Source organism: Corvus kubaryi, unplaced genomic scaffold, assembly GCF_017639235.1.
Source record: "Corvus kubaryi isolate FWS band 111438036 unplaced genomic scaffold, C.kubaryi_AGA036_p1.0 129, whole genome shotgun sequence".
NCBI lineage: Eukaryota > Metazoa > Chordata > Aves > Passeriformes > Corvidae > Corvus > Corvus kubaryi.
In genome coordinates, this window is record NW_024580664.1 from 3,425,424 (window position 1) to 3,440,317 (window position 14,894).

A 14,894-nucleotide genomic window follows, 5' to 3' on the forward strand; every position below is an offset into this window, starting at 1 on the left:
TTTTCTTTTTTTTTTTCCTTTTTTTTTCCTTTTTTTTTTCTTTTTTTTTTCTTTTTTTTTTTCTTTTTTTTTTTTTTTTTGGCGGGGGGAGATGTTGTTCTTTGTATTTGTTTAATAATGGGAGCTTGGTTTTTAAGGTAAAAATAAGCATAAGGACTTTTTAGGTGCTCATTTTCCTAGGTTGGATCTGCTGGCATTATACAGCTATATCATGAATCACCAATTCTAAAATGGGAGCTTGGTTGTATTACAAATAACTGATACACAGTATCACACAAACCTGTAGGGACAGAAGAAAAAAGCCAACACTTGGAAGTATACACTAGGAAGGAACATAAGGATGATGTCCTTAAGAAGTTGTGGGGGAAAAAATTAATAAGAGGAAGACCTTGGAAAGAGTTGGTTTGCTACTCTGCATCATCAGAAATAAGGTTTTCATCTGAGAAAACTGATTGTGTTTAAAATGTTTTATTTACTTCCATCATCGGTCATAGCTGCAGGCGGCCAATGGAATAAGTGCTAATGAGTGAAAGTATCTTGAATTAGAATATGGAGGAAATGTACTACAGGATAAGATAAATGTCTTCAAAATTATGGTGCCAGATTAAATACACCTTATCAGACTAAATTATCTAGAGAGCTCTCAAACAGAAGTGGCTCTTTCTGAGGTCTCAGAGTATGGTCTGTACTTTGGTAGACCAAAGAACAAATGTAAAAAGCTGCTTTTAGTGAAGGAGGAAAAAAACAGGATAAGGGAAGAGAAAAAATCAAGTTAAAACTGATCTGGTGTATAACACTTCAGTATGTACTAAAATATAACAGCAAGTATTTGCAAGCAACTGTCAGCACTGGCTTGGGGCTATTTATCATTGAAAAATGCAATATGAATTTGTTATTGAAATTTGGTTTCTTTGACCAGATGGAGGATTTGTAATTAAGAGAAATAGTGGTAAATACAGTTGATTTAAGAAACTTTTTTAAACCTCAGATAATTCTACACTGAATACTTGAAGTAACTAGGAATGGGTTTATTGGGGGATGGGGATGTGCTGTATTAGGTATTTTGGTAGCAGTATTCTCAGTGACATATGAGAAAATGTGTACTTACTGAATATTGAATATAGCACAAGGTGACTTGATCTCCAAGAAACCTAGCCTGAGAGAGATGAGCTAAAAAAATATACAATATATTCAAGTTTTCTACTTAAGCAGGCAAAACTCTTTCATAAATTGAGATTATTTGGAATGGGAGCTTGGCTGTTATGTGCTGTTTCTGGAAATAGGTCTGTGGATCATAGTGGAGTACAGGTGGATGCTCTTGGGTTGACATGCTCTTACGAAACTTGTGAAGGCTATGCTGTCATATTGTGCCAGGATTATAGTCTGCAATATGCTTGAGTAAAAGGGAAGTTTCTTCAGGATTGTCACTCTCTTCTGGATGGATGCCTGGAGGGTGGGTGTAGTATGTTTCAAGAGGGTGTAGACCAAGGGAAGAGCAGTCAGAAGAGACCAGTGAATGACTGGTTGTCTATACAATGTGCCCTGTGGTTCTTTGGGATGTTCCAAGTGTGATGCTCTTAGTTCTTGAAGATATTGATGCTTGCTTGGGAAGGGAGAGGTGGTAGTTCAGTTCTTGGATCAGTACAGTTTAACTGCCCTATCCAAGATGGAGTAGGGGAAACAAATCTTCCTTTATAACCTCTCAGATTATTGTCTAGAACTAGAAATGCCCTTATTTTGTCTAGCTTCAGTCTGAGTAGTCAGTACTTTTGCATCTTCTTCCATCACAGAAATGGAAAAAAAAAGGCTTTTGGTGTAAATGTGTCAGATAGTTCATTGGCACACAGGTAACGGTTATTCAGCAGAGTTGCTTAATATGCTGGTGATGTTCTTGCTTTGCACAGGGTGCCTAAATGATGTCTTAGTACTAACTGATTCCAGGAAGGGCAAGACGGGTATTTTTTTTCCTTTACAGGTGTGATAGTCACTCATTCATTTTGGCATGATGTTGATTCTGAAATGTTTTTTCTTGCCCCTGGAAATTTTCCTATATTGTCGTCCTCTGCTTAGTCTGGTCTTTGGAAAACTTGTGACCACTTGAGCTAATTGGTTTACTCCCTTTTTCTTTGGAGTGTGGGGCAAGGCAGTCAGGATTCAGCATTTTGTAGCTAGTAATTAATATAGCTGGATGCAAGTTTAAGGTGTATGGTTATGTGGAAAACTAGAATGAACTAGTGATTTTTATTTTTTAAAACAATGTATAAAATAGATATATACAGGAACTTCTTATGCTGAATGGGATATATTTTGCCAGTGTGGGGTTTGGGTAATCAGAGTACTGAAAGGATTTTTTTAAAATACAACGTAAAATGTGGGATATTTGTCATTAAAATTCTGCAGTGGCAACACACTTTGTATTGCAAGTAACTGTTTTTACGTGGGAAAACAAATCTAAATCTATATGCTCCTCTTTGTAGGAGAGACCTGTTTTTTATTAGTTAAAGGTTTTTAGCTGCACAGTTTCACAGAAGAATAAGTACACCTCTGTAGGAATTATACCACTTGAACTTTCTTTTCTTGCAGGTTTTGAAACGACCAGAATATTTTGGGAAGTTTGGTAAAATACATAAAGTTGTCATTAATAACAGCACATCATATGCAGGCTCACAGGTAAGTCAGAGGGCTTTGTAGTTTTTTAATTTTAATTCCTTTAGAGAATACACATGTGCAGAGGGAATCTAGGGCTCCCTATTTCTGATTAAGCAATAGGTAAGAGTGAAAAAAAAAAAAGGCATTGCAAGAATCAAATTACTGTTAAGTTACTGGGGCATTTTCCAACCAGACTCTCAAAGCTGGATGCAAAATGCAGCACAGAAAATTGGGAGACAGGGTGAGAAACTTTAAAGCAGCAGCAATATGGCATTTAGTCACTAATCTGCATTTTGGGGGTAAAATGCCTTTTAAGTATTTTTAGAACAGTCATGCAACATACTGATGCATTTCTTCTTTTCTTCATTCTTTATGCATCACATACGAGTTTTTATGACTTCTGCCTTTTTTGTCAGTTTCTTGTTAAAAACATTGAGCCCTGAATATACCAGTTTATGAAGTGAGCGGCTAAGAAGGTGACTCAATGATCAGATCCGTCTGGGGAAAGAAGAATAACAAGTAAATAGTGTATGTTCTCTTTCTAGGGTCCAAGTGCCAGTGCATATGTAACCTACATCCGGTCAGAAGATGCCCTCAGAGCCATACAGTGCGTCAATAATGTGGTGGTAGACGGCAGAACACTTAAGGTGGTAATATTTTTATGTTTTCATGTGTATGTTCGAGACCACTAGTATCAGGGCATCGTATACAACTTTGTTTGTGTGGATATGCTTGTATTGCTGAACAAGAATGTCCAGTGCATTGGCTTTTGACTTCTTTTCCTGGTAATAATCTCAAAGTGGGAGTTCAGTGAGCAACCAGCAGGCAGTGTTTTGGTGGGTTAGCAGGTAACTTCTTAAAACAAAGTTTGAGAGAAAGATATGTACCTCCTCCCCATCCTCACAGTGGCTTTTCTGTTGTATAGCATAATAGTACAGTGTGAAAACTCACTGTTTGCTTTTACAGAACATTTTTGCAGTCTATAAGCCATACCTCTCAAAAGCTCCCTGGGAAATTGATTTTTTTTTTTCCTTTTGGTGTCTTTGTAAACAGGTGTTCAGGCTGATTTGGCCAAATTGGTGGCTATAAAAAATCTAGTTAATATTTGTTTCCTGACCCTGCTGCTTGTCTCCTTATGATTATGCAAATATTTACTGAGGCTCTTACTGTGGAATTTATTTAGATTGGATGAAAATAAAAATGCATCCTAATTATCTAATCCTCAAGAATATGTAGATTTCTTACAAATGGACTTTTTATTCCATCTGCATCAAAAATGCATTATGATGGAATTTCAAATCTTGAGGTAACTTTTTTTAAATATAACTTTTTTATCTTATATGGTTTAAGACATTCTTAACCTCCAGTACTTAATTAATTTTTTTTTTCCTTCAGGCATCATTAGGTACAACAAAATATTGCAGTTATTTTCTAAAAAATATGCAGTGTCCAAAACCAGACTGCATGTATCTACATGAGCTAGGTGATGAAGCGGCCAGTTTCACAAAAGAAGAAATGCAGGTAAGTGTAGTGAATGGGAAACGCATGAAATGTGGCATGGATGTTTTACTGTCTGTGATTTAGTCTAATGTGTGCAATGTGTTTGCTGAATGTTATGGCAGTGCTGAATTTTGAACTCCAAGAGGTGATCAACCAGTTGGATATTGCAAAGAACAGGTAGTGCAATTTTTTCTATTGCATGCTGTTTTTAAAGTCTGAGAAGTCAGGTGAGTATTCATGAGGCAAAAAGATGGAGATTAAACTCTTAACCAAGAATTCAAATAACCTGAGCTAACTGCTTCCCCTTTTTTCGTACTAATGTAAGGTAATGTTATTTTAGATCTGTATGAAAGAAGCTACTACAAATATGGGTTTTCCTGTAAAATTGGTGTGTGTGGACAGTTACCATGGATTGACTCTTGTGCTGTGATTGACCATGCTGTCTGAATCCCAGTAACCCTTTTAGCCTATGAAGTGTTTAGAAACCATTTGCAAATAAAACATTGAGGGTAACTATAGTAGTACATAAAAAACAATGCTAAGATTTTTTTTTTTACTATCTCAGTATCAAAATACTTACTGTCTAGGGTAGGGAACCAAGTAAATGGATAGCTTTACTGTCTCAAATGTGGTGGATTCTGAGGTCTTTAGGGTCTGGCTCTGTCCCTCTACATGAGGTATGGTAAAGCTTTTAAACTCAGTCTCAGGTATGCCAGCCTTTCATCCATGCTGTAGTTCTTGCATGTGGTCTGTCCATGAAGCAGAGAGTCTTCACCCCTAGTGCCAGCACAAATGTTGTTCTAGTAGAATTTTTTTGATGTGTTAGGCTGCTGTAAGCCAGAAAATAAGGAAGAATGTTCATATCTTTTAAATACTTTCTACAAATTATTTCTGAGGATTTCAGCAGATAATTGCAATAGAAGGAAAAATTCCAAGGACAAGTTGCAAACCAGGCCACCTTCCCTGTTTGTTTCCCTGTATTTCTCTCACCACCTAGATCTGTTACGTAGACATGTTTGAGGGTATGTTCTGTCTGGTCGTCTTAGTTTTTTATAGAGCTGTCAGCCATGAATTTATTTAATCCATTTTGAACCTGTTGGTACTGCCAGCCCTTTAGTCTTTTGTGGCAGCAAGCCCCAGAAATTCACCAGCTGTTTTGTAAAGTGCTTTCTTTTGCCAGTGTTAAACTGCTCTCTAGTTACTTTTGTCAAGTGTCCCTTAATCTTAGCTTTGTAGTGCTTGCTGAAAGCAAAACCCCTTATTCACCTTATTCATTGCCTTTGTGATGTGGCAAAACTTCATCTAGTATCTCCCACCTTTCTCTCCAAATCATAGTTTCTGGGCTTTTAAACTTTTTTTTAAAGCAGTTGCTTCATTTCTGTGATAATTTCTCTTGCACTGCTCTGTATTTTCTAGCTATGTCCTCCTTGAGATGCAGAGCTCAGATGCATGATGTGGGGGAAGCCAAGTTTAATTTCTCAGTTCTCAGTGTCTTATATGTAGTGTGATATGTGCTTCTTAAAAATTTTGGTTTAGTTTATTTGAAGTGGCCTTTTTAATGATACCCAGCACATCTTCTGAAGCTAGTGCATAATCAACTAACAGTTTCAGAGGTCTGTTGGCAGTAACCTCAGCATTTTTTTTTCTGAGCTGTAACAGCCAGTTCACAGACCAGTAGAGGGTTACTATCATCTAGACTGCTTTTCCCTTCTTGTGTCATCTGACATGTCCCTGGTGAAGCTGATTTGCCACCGTTCGCTTGTTTGCCAGTTTCTCTGTGATTCTTTTGGAGCTCTTCATTATCAGCATGGCAGTTTATTACCCAAAAAGCTTGATATTGTCAGCAAAGAACTTGCTTTTCAGTCCTTTCTCATGCATGCTGATGGTGTTGTATAGAACTGACACTAGTCATCAGTCCTCATTGCTTGCTTCTGCACCCTAAGAGTCTACCTTTGAACCAGCTTCAATTCACACAGGAACCTTTTCTCTCTTCCATGGCAGATTAGTAAATAACTGGTGTGAAACCTTATCAAAGATGTCTTTTAAAGTTTTGTGGATCCTCTTTATTTATGCTTACTGACTCTATAAAGAATTCATGTTAGTGAAACAGGGTTTCCCTTTAAAATAGATATTCAGATTCAATCCCACTGGCTTGTGTTTACCCATGAACTTCTATTTTAAAAAATTATTAGTTAGTAACCTTTGGAAGGATGAAGATTTACTTAGCAGCCTGTAGTTCATAGAATCTTTTCTACAGCCCTTTTTGTAGGAGTCAGTGGCAAACTGTCAGTCCTCTGGCCTGACTGCTGGTTAAAATTGATAGGCTACATACCTTGGTCAGGATTTAATTTTCATGTATGAGTTTCTTCAGAAGTCTTGAGTGGATTTTACTTCGTCTGGGTGGCTTGCATGAATCTTCCTTCCCTGTTCCTTGTTATATTGCTTAAACTTTTAAAAAATTTCTTATTGCTTTCTTAAAAGTAATTGGAAATTACACAACTGCCAAGTACATTGTTCTTTCAGTGTGCCAGCTTTCCTGCATTTGGGTTAGTGTCAGTGAATTTCCAGGTCCATTTAATGAGATTGAATGTTCATTGTTGCAGACTTTGACTCTGTATTTAAAAAAAAAATTGTCAATGGATGAATTTGTATTCTAGGTTAAATAATTAATAGAGCTAAATATTGTAGCAAACTAAAAAGAATTGGTTGAACTCCAGGAAGTGTCTGAAAGTGAAGCTGGGAATTGTAGGTGGGTTGGAGTTGCTAAGTTTGGCCTCTGGGTTGTCTGTTATAAATAAAACGCAATTACTGCAAGCTCCTATATAGGTTTTTAATCTTGTTTCTTTCTTGCATTTATGTGGCAAGTAAATGAATTTAAGACTGACCTCTGATGTACCTGGCCGTGATATTCAGTCTTTTGTCACTGAAGCAAGTTGAGAGATCCAGAGAGGTTTCTTCTTACTCAGCTGCTTAACGTTTGCAGTGCAAATCTGTGCATCAACCTAGCTGTAGTCATAGTTGGATGGTGAAAGAAGCTTTTCCAGGGTGCAGAATATCTCAAGGTGTGCGTTTAGGTGAGCCATACTATAGAACCACAGTTTTTCCTACTACGGGTAGCAGCTTGGGTGTAGGCACTGACAAAGCGGGTAGGATGATGCACGCACCGGTTATTTCAACCCTTCCTGAGAGTTGTATAAGTTGACTACATAAGGACATTTTCAGAATCAAACAGTAATGGAGAACTGGACAATTAAGTAGCAAAAGAATGGAGGTATAGATAGTGTTTAACTTGAAGTGTTCCGGTGAGATATGCAGTTGCTCTTCTAAAGGAACCCATAAGGGAATATAGTTTATCAGCAGTACTATTTTTTGTATTTGTCAGATATTCATGCTTAATTTTTTAAGAAAAAACATGCTATATTTTTAGGTTGTAAAATTTTTCTAGGGGTATGTCCATGTTGCCTGTGGACTAATTCCATTCCTGTTCCAACAAAATATTAAGGAATTCAGTAATGTAAAAAAAAAAAAGTTTAGTTTTAGAAGTACAAGTAATGTGAGAGCTTTTAAATCAATACTGAAAATGTCACAGATAATAACTTCCGTGTTTCAGACTTAAGATTCAGAAGACCTGACCATAAATCTTGGCACTTGTTTCCTTTGCTAGAGGACATCTTCTAGTATCTGGAAACTAGATAAAAGCTATTGACAACTTCAAATTCACTGTTTTATTTTGCATCTTGATTCAACTCATAACAATACTTCACTTGCAAGTAATAATTCTTAGGTTGGAGTGTCATAACAACCTACAAAAACCATGAATGCTCATCTTGAATTTCAGATGTTACTTTAAATATTGGGGGTAGAAGTAGATCTTGCTGGTTTTATTTTATATATTAAGCCACAGAATGTTGTCTGCAAGCAAGACTAAAAAATACTCTCTTCACTTGTCAGATTCTAGTATTTGGGAGTTGGATTGGACCTCCTCAATTTCTGAAAGCAAAAAGTTGTTCTCAATTGATTCAGTTAACTGAAAGAATATTTCAATTCCTCAGCTATTAAAAATGATTTATCAGTTATTGCTTAAACCTCAGCTGTTTTATTAAGCCAATATAAAATTACTTTCATTTTGGAAGAAGTTTTTGTTTAAAAGGAACTCTTTGTTCCTTCCCATCTTCTGAAAAGCTTAGTATGGTTGATACATGAAACACAGACTGCCTTAGAGATGTAGCTGTTTGTGATTTCTAAGGTGTATTTGTGAAGGTCTTGATTAGAACTGAGGAGCAAATTTTCATAAGGTTGTAGGTGTTTTTCTGCTTTAGAAGTCTCAAAAAATTATAAATTGGTAGGTACATCCAAGTGATTTCTAGGCAACCTTTAGAGCCATTGAGATCACATCTGTGCTGAGAGTGAGAAGCACTGTTTTGAGTTTGAAAGGAGTGACCTGATGAGTTATAAAGGCTAAATTACTAAGCTTTGGGACGTATTATATATATGGGCATATTATTTATACTTGGGGTATATTATTTATACTTGGGTATATTATATATTAAAAAAATTATAACTGTAAAAATATATATTAAACCAGTATTCATTCATTGTGAGTTTCTCTTTCCTTAGGCGGGAAAGCACCAGGAATATGAACAGAAACTACTGCAAGAATTATACAAACTAAACCCCAACTTCCTCCAGTTATCTACGGGTACAGTTGACAAGAACAAGAACAAAGTGACAGCACTGCAGAGGTATGATGTGTAACTACTGATGCTGGACTGCCTGGTTATGCTTTCTGATTATTCCAAGGAAAACTTTTATTCCTGTTTGATCCCCCAAGTTGCGTACTCTTTTAAGTACCTATTATATTATAAAATCTGACAGGTTTTCTCTGTGGAGAGACATATTGTTGTTTAGGACTGGTATTCTCCAATTTAGTGTTCCCACTGAAGCCACTCCAAACCACACACCACTTGCTCACTCCTTCCACTTGCCTTCCCCTGCACCAGACAGGAGGGGAGAATTGGAGGCACAGAAGGTAAAGGTCAGAACAATTTCCTGGAAACAGCAATGAGATAAAAAAACAGTAACAGTACAAATGACAGAGGGTACAAGAAAGGAGTGAATGGTTCACAAGTGATTGCTCATCCTATGGAAACCCCCAGCAGTACTGACCACTCCCTCTGCCAGGCTATGCTGACCCGTAACAGAACCCTTCCCCAGACCCCAGAAAATTACCTAAGGTGGTACAGAATTGATGCCTCCCGTGTCCTAGCCATGCCCCTTCCTGGCTACTGCAAAAATTTAACCCTGTCCTGGCCAGAACCAGGACACATGCACCACTTTGTTTTAAAACAAAGTGAGTGTATGTCTTAGGAAAGAAATGTGTTTCTGCATTTGGATCAATAGTTCAGAACAAGATATTCTTATTCTGGAAGAAGACCTTGTATTTTATATTTGCAAACCAAATGTATTTGTTAAAGACCAGATGCCTACTTTCTTGGTATGGTGTCATTATGAGTGCAGTCTGTATTCTTATTTCTGAGACACCTTATAATCTTGATATGCTTTTTTTACATCATGATTTATAGTTCAGTCCATATATTTTTTACTATGTTGTAATTACAGATATCACTTATTATGGCTTGCTAAAATAATATTCTGTTGAAGTAGTTTGTTAAGTAAGTTGTGAAAAGATTTCTGTCCATACGAGTATACAGTCACACAAAGATAAATTAAAGTCTGAGGTTACCAGTCCTTAATTATTCATTCAAATGGCATATTTAAGATAAAGAAATAAAAACTGTTGACAATTTCTTCCACTCATTTTTGTAGGATTTTGATGAAGGAGATGGGGAGAGTGAAATGTGAAGGTTAGACTGCACTTCATACGTACCTTGGCCTTGTATTCAGGGTTTGTGTTGTGTGCCAGTTTATGCACTACTGAATTTTTCAGACAATAGTTTGCCAGTGCACTGCTTGCACAGCTTGTACAGTGCACTTGCTTGCACAGCAGTCTAAGCAAGAAAGTGGGTACTGTATCTAAAATAATATCAGTGGATCTTGAATAGGCAGAATACAATTCTGAGAACTGGTATTCCCGCTGGTGTACTGGGGCTATTTTCTTTAATTTCTGGAGGCTGTGTCATACGCACTTTGACTGCAAGTGGTCAGGGCTTCTAGAGGGATCTTTTTTCTTAAGGACAGTGCTGCTCCTTGTTTCTCAGGCACTGGCTCAATATTGACTTCGAAGGTAAAGTACAGCAAGCAAAACAAATACATCGCTTCTTGAATTTGGGAATTGATTATTTTGTTTGAAATCTGAACTAATTTTAATTTGAAACCTAGTTAGATCCCAGCAAAACAAATTATACCAGCGAGGGAAGAATGCGCTATCTGAAACTACAGCAAACTTTTAAGCCTTTAGGAAGCAATTAAGAGTTGGAGCTTGGCCAGTCTGTGGTGCTAACATTTAGCACTTATGGAAAAAGTGGGATGTTGCTCTAAAGGCAACAAGTGGTAATTTCTGGAGGTAATTTCTCTTGTCAGTTGGACAGCATAATCACAACATGGACACTGTTCTTTGCTAATGCCTAGGTACCATCTTTAGGGTTGTAAAGTGAATTTCTTGCAGCTGAGATTTTGACATATTTCTTCAAGACCCATCTCAGTACAAAGTGTAGCTGGTGCACTGGTGAATGCACATTGTTCTTTCACAGTTTCTACCCAACTGGATTCTTGTTTTTGTAGGATTCATTGATATGATACTCATATTTGCAGCAGTTTGTCAGAGCCTCTGACAAATCTGTACTGGTTCTTGTGTTTCTGGAGTGCAGGATTTCTGTTTCGTTATGGAATTGAACAGAAGTTGAGTTCTAAGTAGTAGATGCTTAATTATAAATATCCAATAGTAGAAAACAGTTTGTTAAACTCCGATAAGTGTTTTTCTACAATTGCTCTAATTTGAAAGGTCCTACTTGCGGACCTTTTTGTTCCTGCTGAAGACACCTGGTAAAATCCCCTAGGGCCACTTTGTTTACTCATCTCTTGGTATGTTACTTGAAAGTCATGGTGACTGCATTCTCTTAAAATTGGAGGTATATTCCATATTTAAAACAGATCAAGCTTTTTTATTTTCCTGATTACGTTTTTCTGAAGAACTGAAATGAACATTTTCTTGTGCTACAAAAACCAGTTAAGCATGTGCTGATCTTTAGGAGAACAGCCCTTCGGAGATACGCAGCCAGAACTTAACCAAAACAAAAAGGCCCTCCCCCACACCCAACCCCCCCCTGCAAACATAAACCAATTTGTCTCTTTCCCTTTCTCCTTGGATCCAAAACTGACTTTCAACTGGCATTTTAAAGTTAGTTTTAGTATAGAGATGGCTTTGCATGGCAGTGAACATAAATTTGGATATTTAAAATAAATCTGTTAATGGATTGACAGTTGTGATATATCTGGATTACAGTTCATTTTTGTACAAGTGAGAATATTAAATGACAGACATGCTGCTGCTGTGTCATCATTCCCTGATGTTCTATATCTAATCAACTCACTATCTCTAACTTACTCCAAATGTGTGCAAAGCCAAGATGAGATCTGTAAATCAGGTCAGGATTCTCATCTATGTACATATGGTATAGGTAGTTGGGAAAAGATGGATACAGAATAGCAAATCTTAAAATACTGAGATTTGAGGGTAGCTACTATTACTGATTTTATCTGAATAGGAGTAGGAAATGTTTGTGTTGCTATAAGCAGTTACTGAAATTTCCATGTTCTGACTGTGAAATCAGTAAATTGACCTAAAGATGTAGAGTAAATGTTGGACCATGTAATAGGAACATACTAATGTAGGGGAACATCAGGAGGGACATACATGTTAAAAATTTTTCTTTGTTAAAGCTGCTTCCTTACAGGACTTGGACACTAAAACCAGCTCCTAATAGAAGCAAATGAAAAGCTACAGTTAACATAAAAGAACTTGAGAACACAAAAGCAGGTCTTTTATAATAAGATTGCAGGGTTAGCAGACAACACTGTATTTGAATCCATTTGGTTATAGACTCTATTCCATTTTGCTTACATTTGTACAGAATATAACTATTTACAGCAAAAACTTGGGCTTTGAGTCCTCTCTTGAACTTTCTTCAGTTCTAATGTGTACTCTAAAATGAAATTTAATGTTAATTTATAAAAGGGAAGTAATTATGGCTTTAAACTAGAAATGAATGGAGCAGTAACTTGAACAGTGTGTTTGTCTGGCTGATCTCATGGTCCGTTAGCAAAGCTGTAGACTCTTGTGTAGGTGTAAAACATAAAACTTCATCTGTTGTGGCCAGGCTTGATAGGGCCTGGAATAGAAAACATATATTAAAAAAAGAAGGACTTAGCTTGTGACTTACAGAACTTAAAAATAGTTATGGGCTAAAGCAAGTAATTCTAAATGAGGTATGCAAAGGTCTGGACACTTGAACTGTTGATGGCATTTTTCATTTTTATTTACATTTTTTTCTTCTCCCCCAGATGGGCACATTTGAACTTTAGCATTGGCAAAGCAGCTATCTATTCAGCAAAGAAAACAGACTTCCCTCTGGTTTTCTTTCTACCCTACCTATCCCACTAATTATTTTTTAAGTCATCACCATTTAAAATCTGAAAAATAATATCCAGATAAATCTATTCTTATGGATTGTCTGGCACAAGGATTTATTTCCCCAGTGTTTACAATTTTTAAAACACTTTCTTCATAACTTGAACTCTTCTATTTTTTTTTTATTTTACTCTTGCCTTTTTCCAGACCCAACAGTAATAGCAAAGATGCCTGGCCATCATTACAGAGTTCAAGTAAATCAGCCAACGGTTTAACAATGGAACACAGGAAAACGCCTCCTATATTAGAAAATGGCACAGACCCAGAACACATGACTCCAGATGGTGCAGACTCAGATTTCGGGTAATTGCACTGCCTTTTATACTTCAGATAGCTTGCTTTCTCTCTCACTGATTGGTGTGGAGGGAATGATTCTTCAGTCTCTCTGGTTGGAGAGCTGGATTCAAATCCTGATCAGGTCACAAAAAGCTGGGCTTAGCATGGCCCATGTTAAAAAGACTGATTGGCAGACTGTGCAGGGGAACCCTAACATGAAGTTAGTAAGTGACAACACAGGTAAGAGCTGAGTGGAACAGAATAACCAGGGGATCAACAGCTTGTACAGCTGCACAGTCCCAGTCAGAGCTGAGCCCTTCCTTTTTTTCTATACAGAAGCTTTCACAAAAGCACATGCTGTACATCAGGAGGCTTGTCACTTGGAAAAGCTTCAGTAGAGGGAAGTTAAATGTTAGGGCTAAAATATCTGTCGTTTTCTTCTAGTGATGTGTTCCAGAAAGACAACTCCAGAGCAAAGGGTTCCCCAATTACCACTTGGAGGGACAACAGGGCAGCAGATTCAACTGAGGCTTCTTTGTGTAGCGGAAGTAATTCATCTGCTTACAGTAACCTCTTATTGCCAGCCAACATTTTTTCTTTTTTGATGCCCTTCTTGAATAGAACCGGTGTCCTCTTCTACCTTACACATCACTTGCAGTTCCAGTTTTAGTCTGTAGTTGTGCTGGTTTGTTATTTATGGACCCCTTTAGGTAATACACGTTTGGCTCATTCAGAGGTTGGATGGGGGAAAAGCAAGGTAAACCCTAATATTTCAAGCAGTGGTGCTGCTGAGTAAGTAGCCAATCTTCATTTTAAATCAATATTGAACCCATGCATTAAAATAGAGAGTGTTGCTGAAAGTGGTACCTTCTTGTTAGGCTAAATAGCAGTCCCATTGAGGAGTGATCAGAGAGCCTGTGAATTGCCTCTCAGTAGCAATGTGCATTTTTCTTTTCTTCCTGAAAAGAATGTATTAAATGTAAATAAAAATATTATAGTCAATAAGTCTTGTTCGTTCCTGAGGGCTGGAAGTCTGTCTTGCAAATAAAGGCTCCTTAGGCAGGTTCAAGTATAACAACCATTTTCATCATTTAGATTGTCAGTAAAAGTTGTCTTACTCATAGCTTTTTAGACTGCAGTATTGTGACTGTTAGCTGTAGGGAAAGAATTTGACTGGAATATCAGCTCTACAATCAGAATTGATTGTGTATTGAAGAGTCTACAGCAAATTTCTGTGCTATAGGTATTTAAAATTGCTAACCAAAAGCAGTTTGTTTCAAATGGAAGAGCTTTATTCATGCTGTGGGACCACTAAGTAGAGAGTATTTGTAAATCTTCACTGGAGTAATGCAGTGGTTTTTCTTTTGTAGTCATAAATATTTCATAATTTGTAGTCATAAATATTTCAGCTTAATTTATCTGTTTGAGATACTGACCCAATCAGTGCTCTTTTTTTACAAAAAAATTTATTGATGATTACTCTTACACAGTTTCTTTTAGAATGGAGAAGTAATTCTGCTGGGTTTCGATTAGTCATTTTGGGGTGAGGGGAAGAATTATCAGTGGAAGCAATCTTATGAATTGTTGACCTTACTGTATGGCTGTATGCCGTAATTAAACTTTGCAGCAGCAAGGGCTGTTTGAAAACAAAGTGTATCTAGAATCTGAAGTCTGCACCCAGGTAAAAGAAATTGTTACATATATTTTTCCTGTGCTAACATCGTAACTGTAATTTGACTTGTATCACATTGGGGCCTCTTAATGGAACTGAAATTCAAGTTCTTACTTCTGGTGCTTGTTTGTAGAATCTGTGTATTGGCCT

At 37.0% G+C, this 14,894-nt stretch overlaps 1 protein-coding gene across 4 annotated transcripts in view; it reads left to right on the forward strand.

Annotated features, from left to right (window-relative positions):
- CNOT4 (CCR4-NOT transcription complex subunit 4) overlaps nt 1-14,894 on the forward strand; it is a 78,072-nt gene that overhangs the window by 41,132 nt on the left and 22,046 nt on the right. For 2 of the 4 annotated variants that reach the window (XM_042026894.1, XM_042026912.1), the window contains exons 4-8: nt 2,584-2,670; nt 3,195-3,296; nt 4,045-4,170; nt 8,767-8,891; nt 12,944-13,099. In XM_042026894.1, the coding sequence (XP_041882828.1) occupies nt 2,584-2,670; nt 3,195-3,296; nt 4,045-4,170; nt 8,767-8,891; nt 12,944-13,099 (596 nt within the window). The remainder of the gene's footprint in view (nt 1-2,583; nt 2,671-3,194; nt 3,297-4,044; nt 4,171-8,766; nt 8,892-12,943; nt 13,100-14,894) is intronic. The other 2 variants (XM_042026904.1, XM_042026922.1) reach the window with 1 other exon arrangement.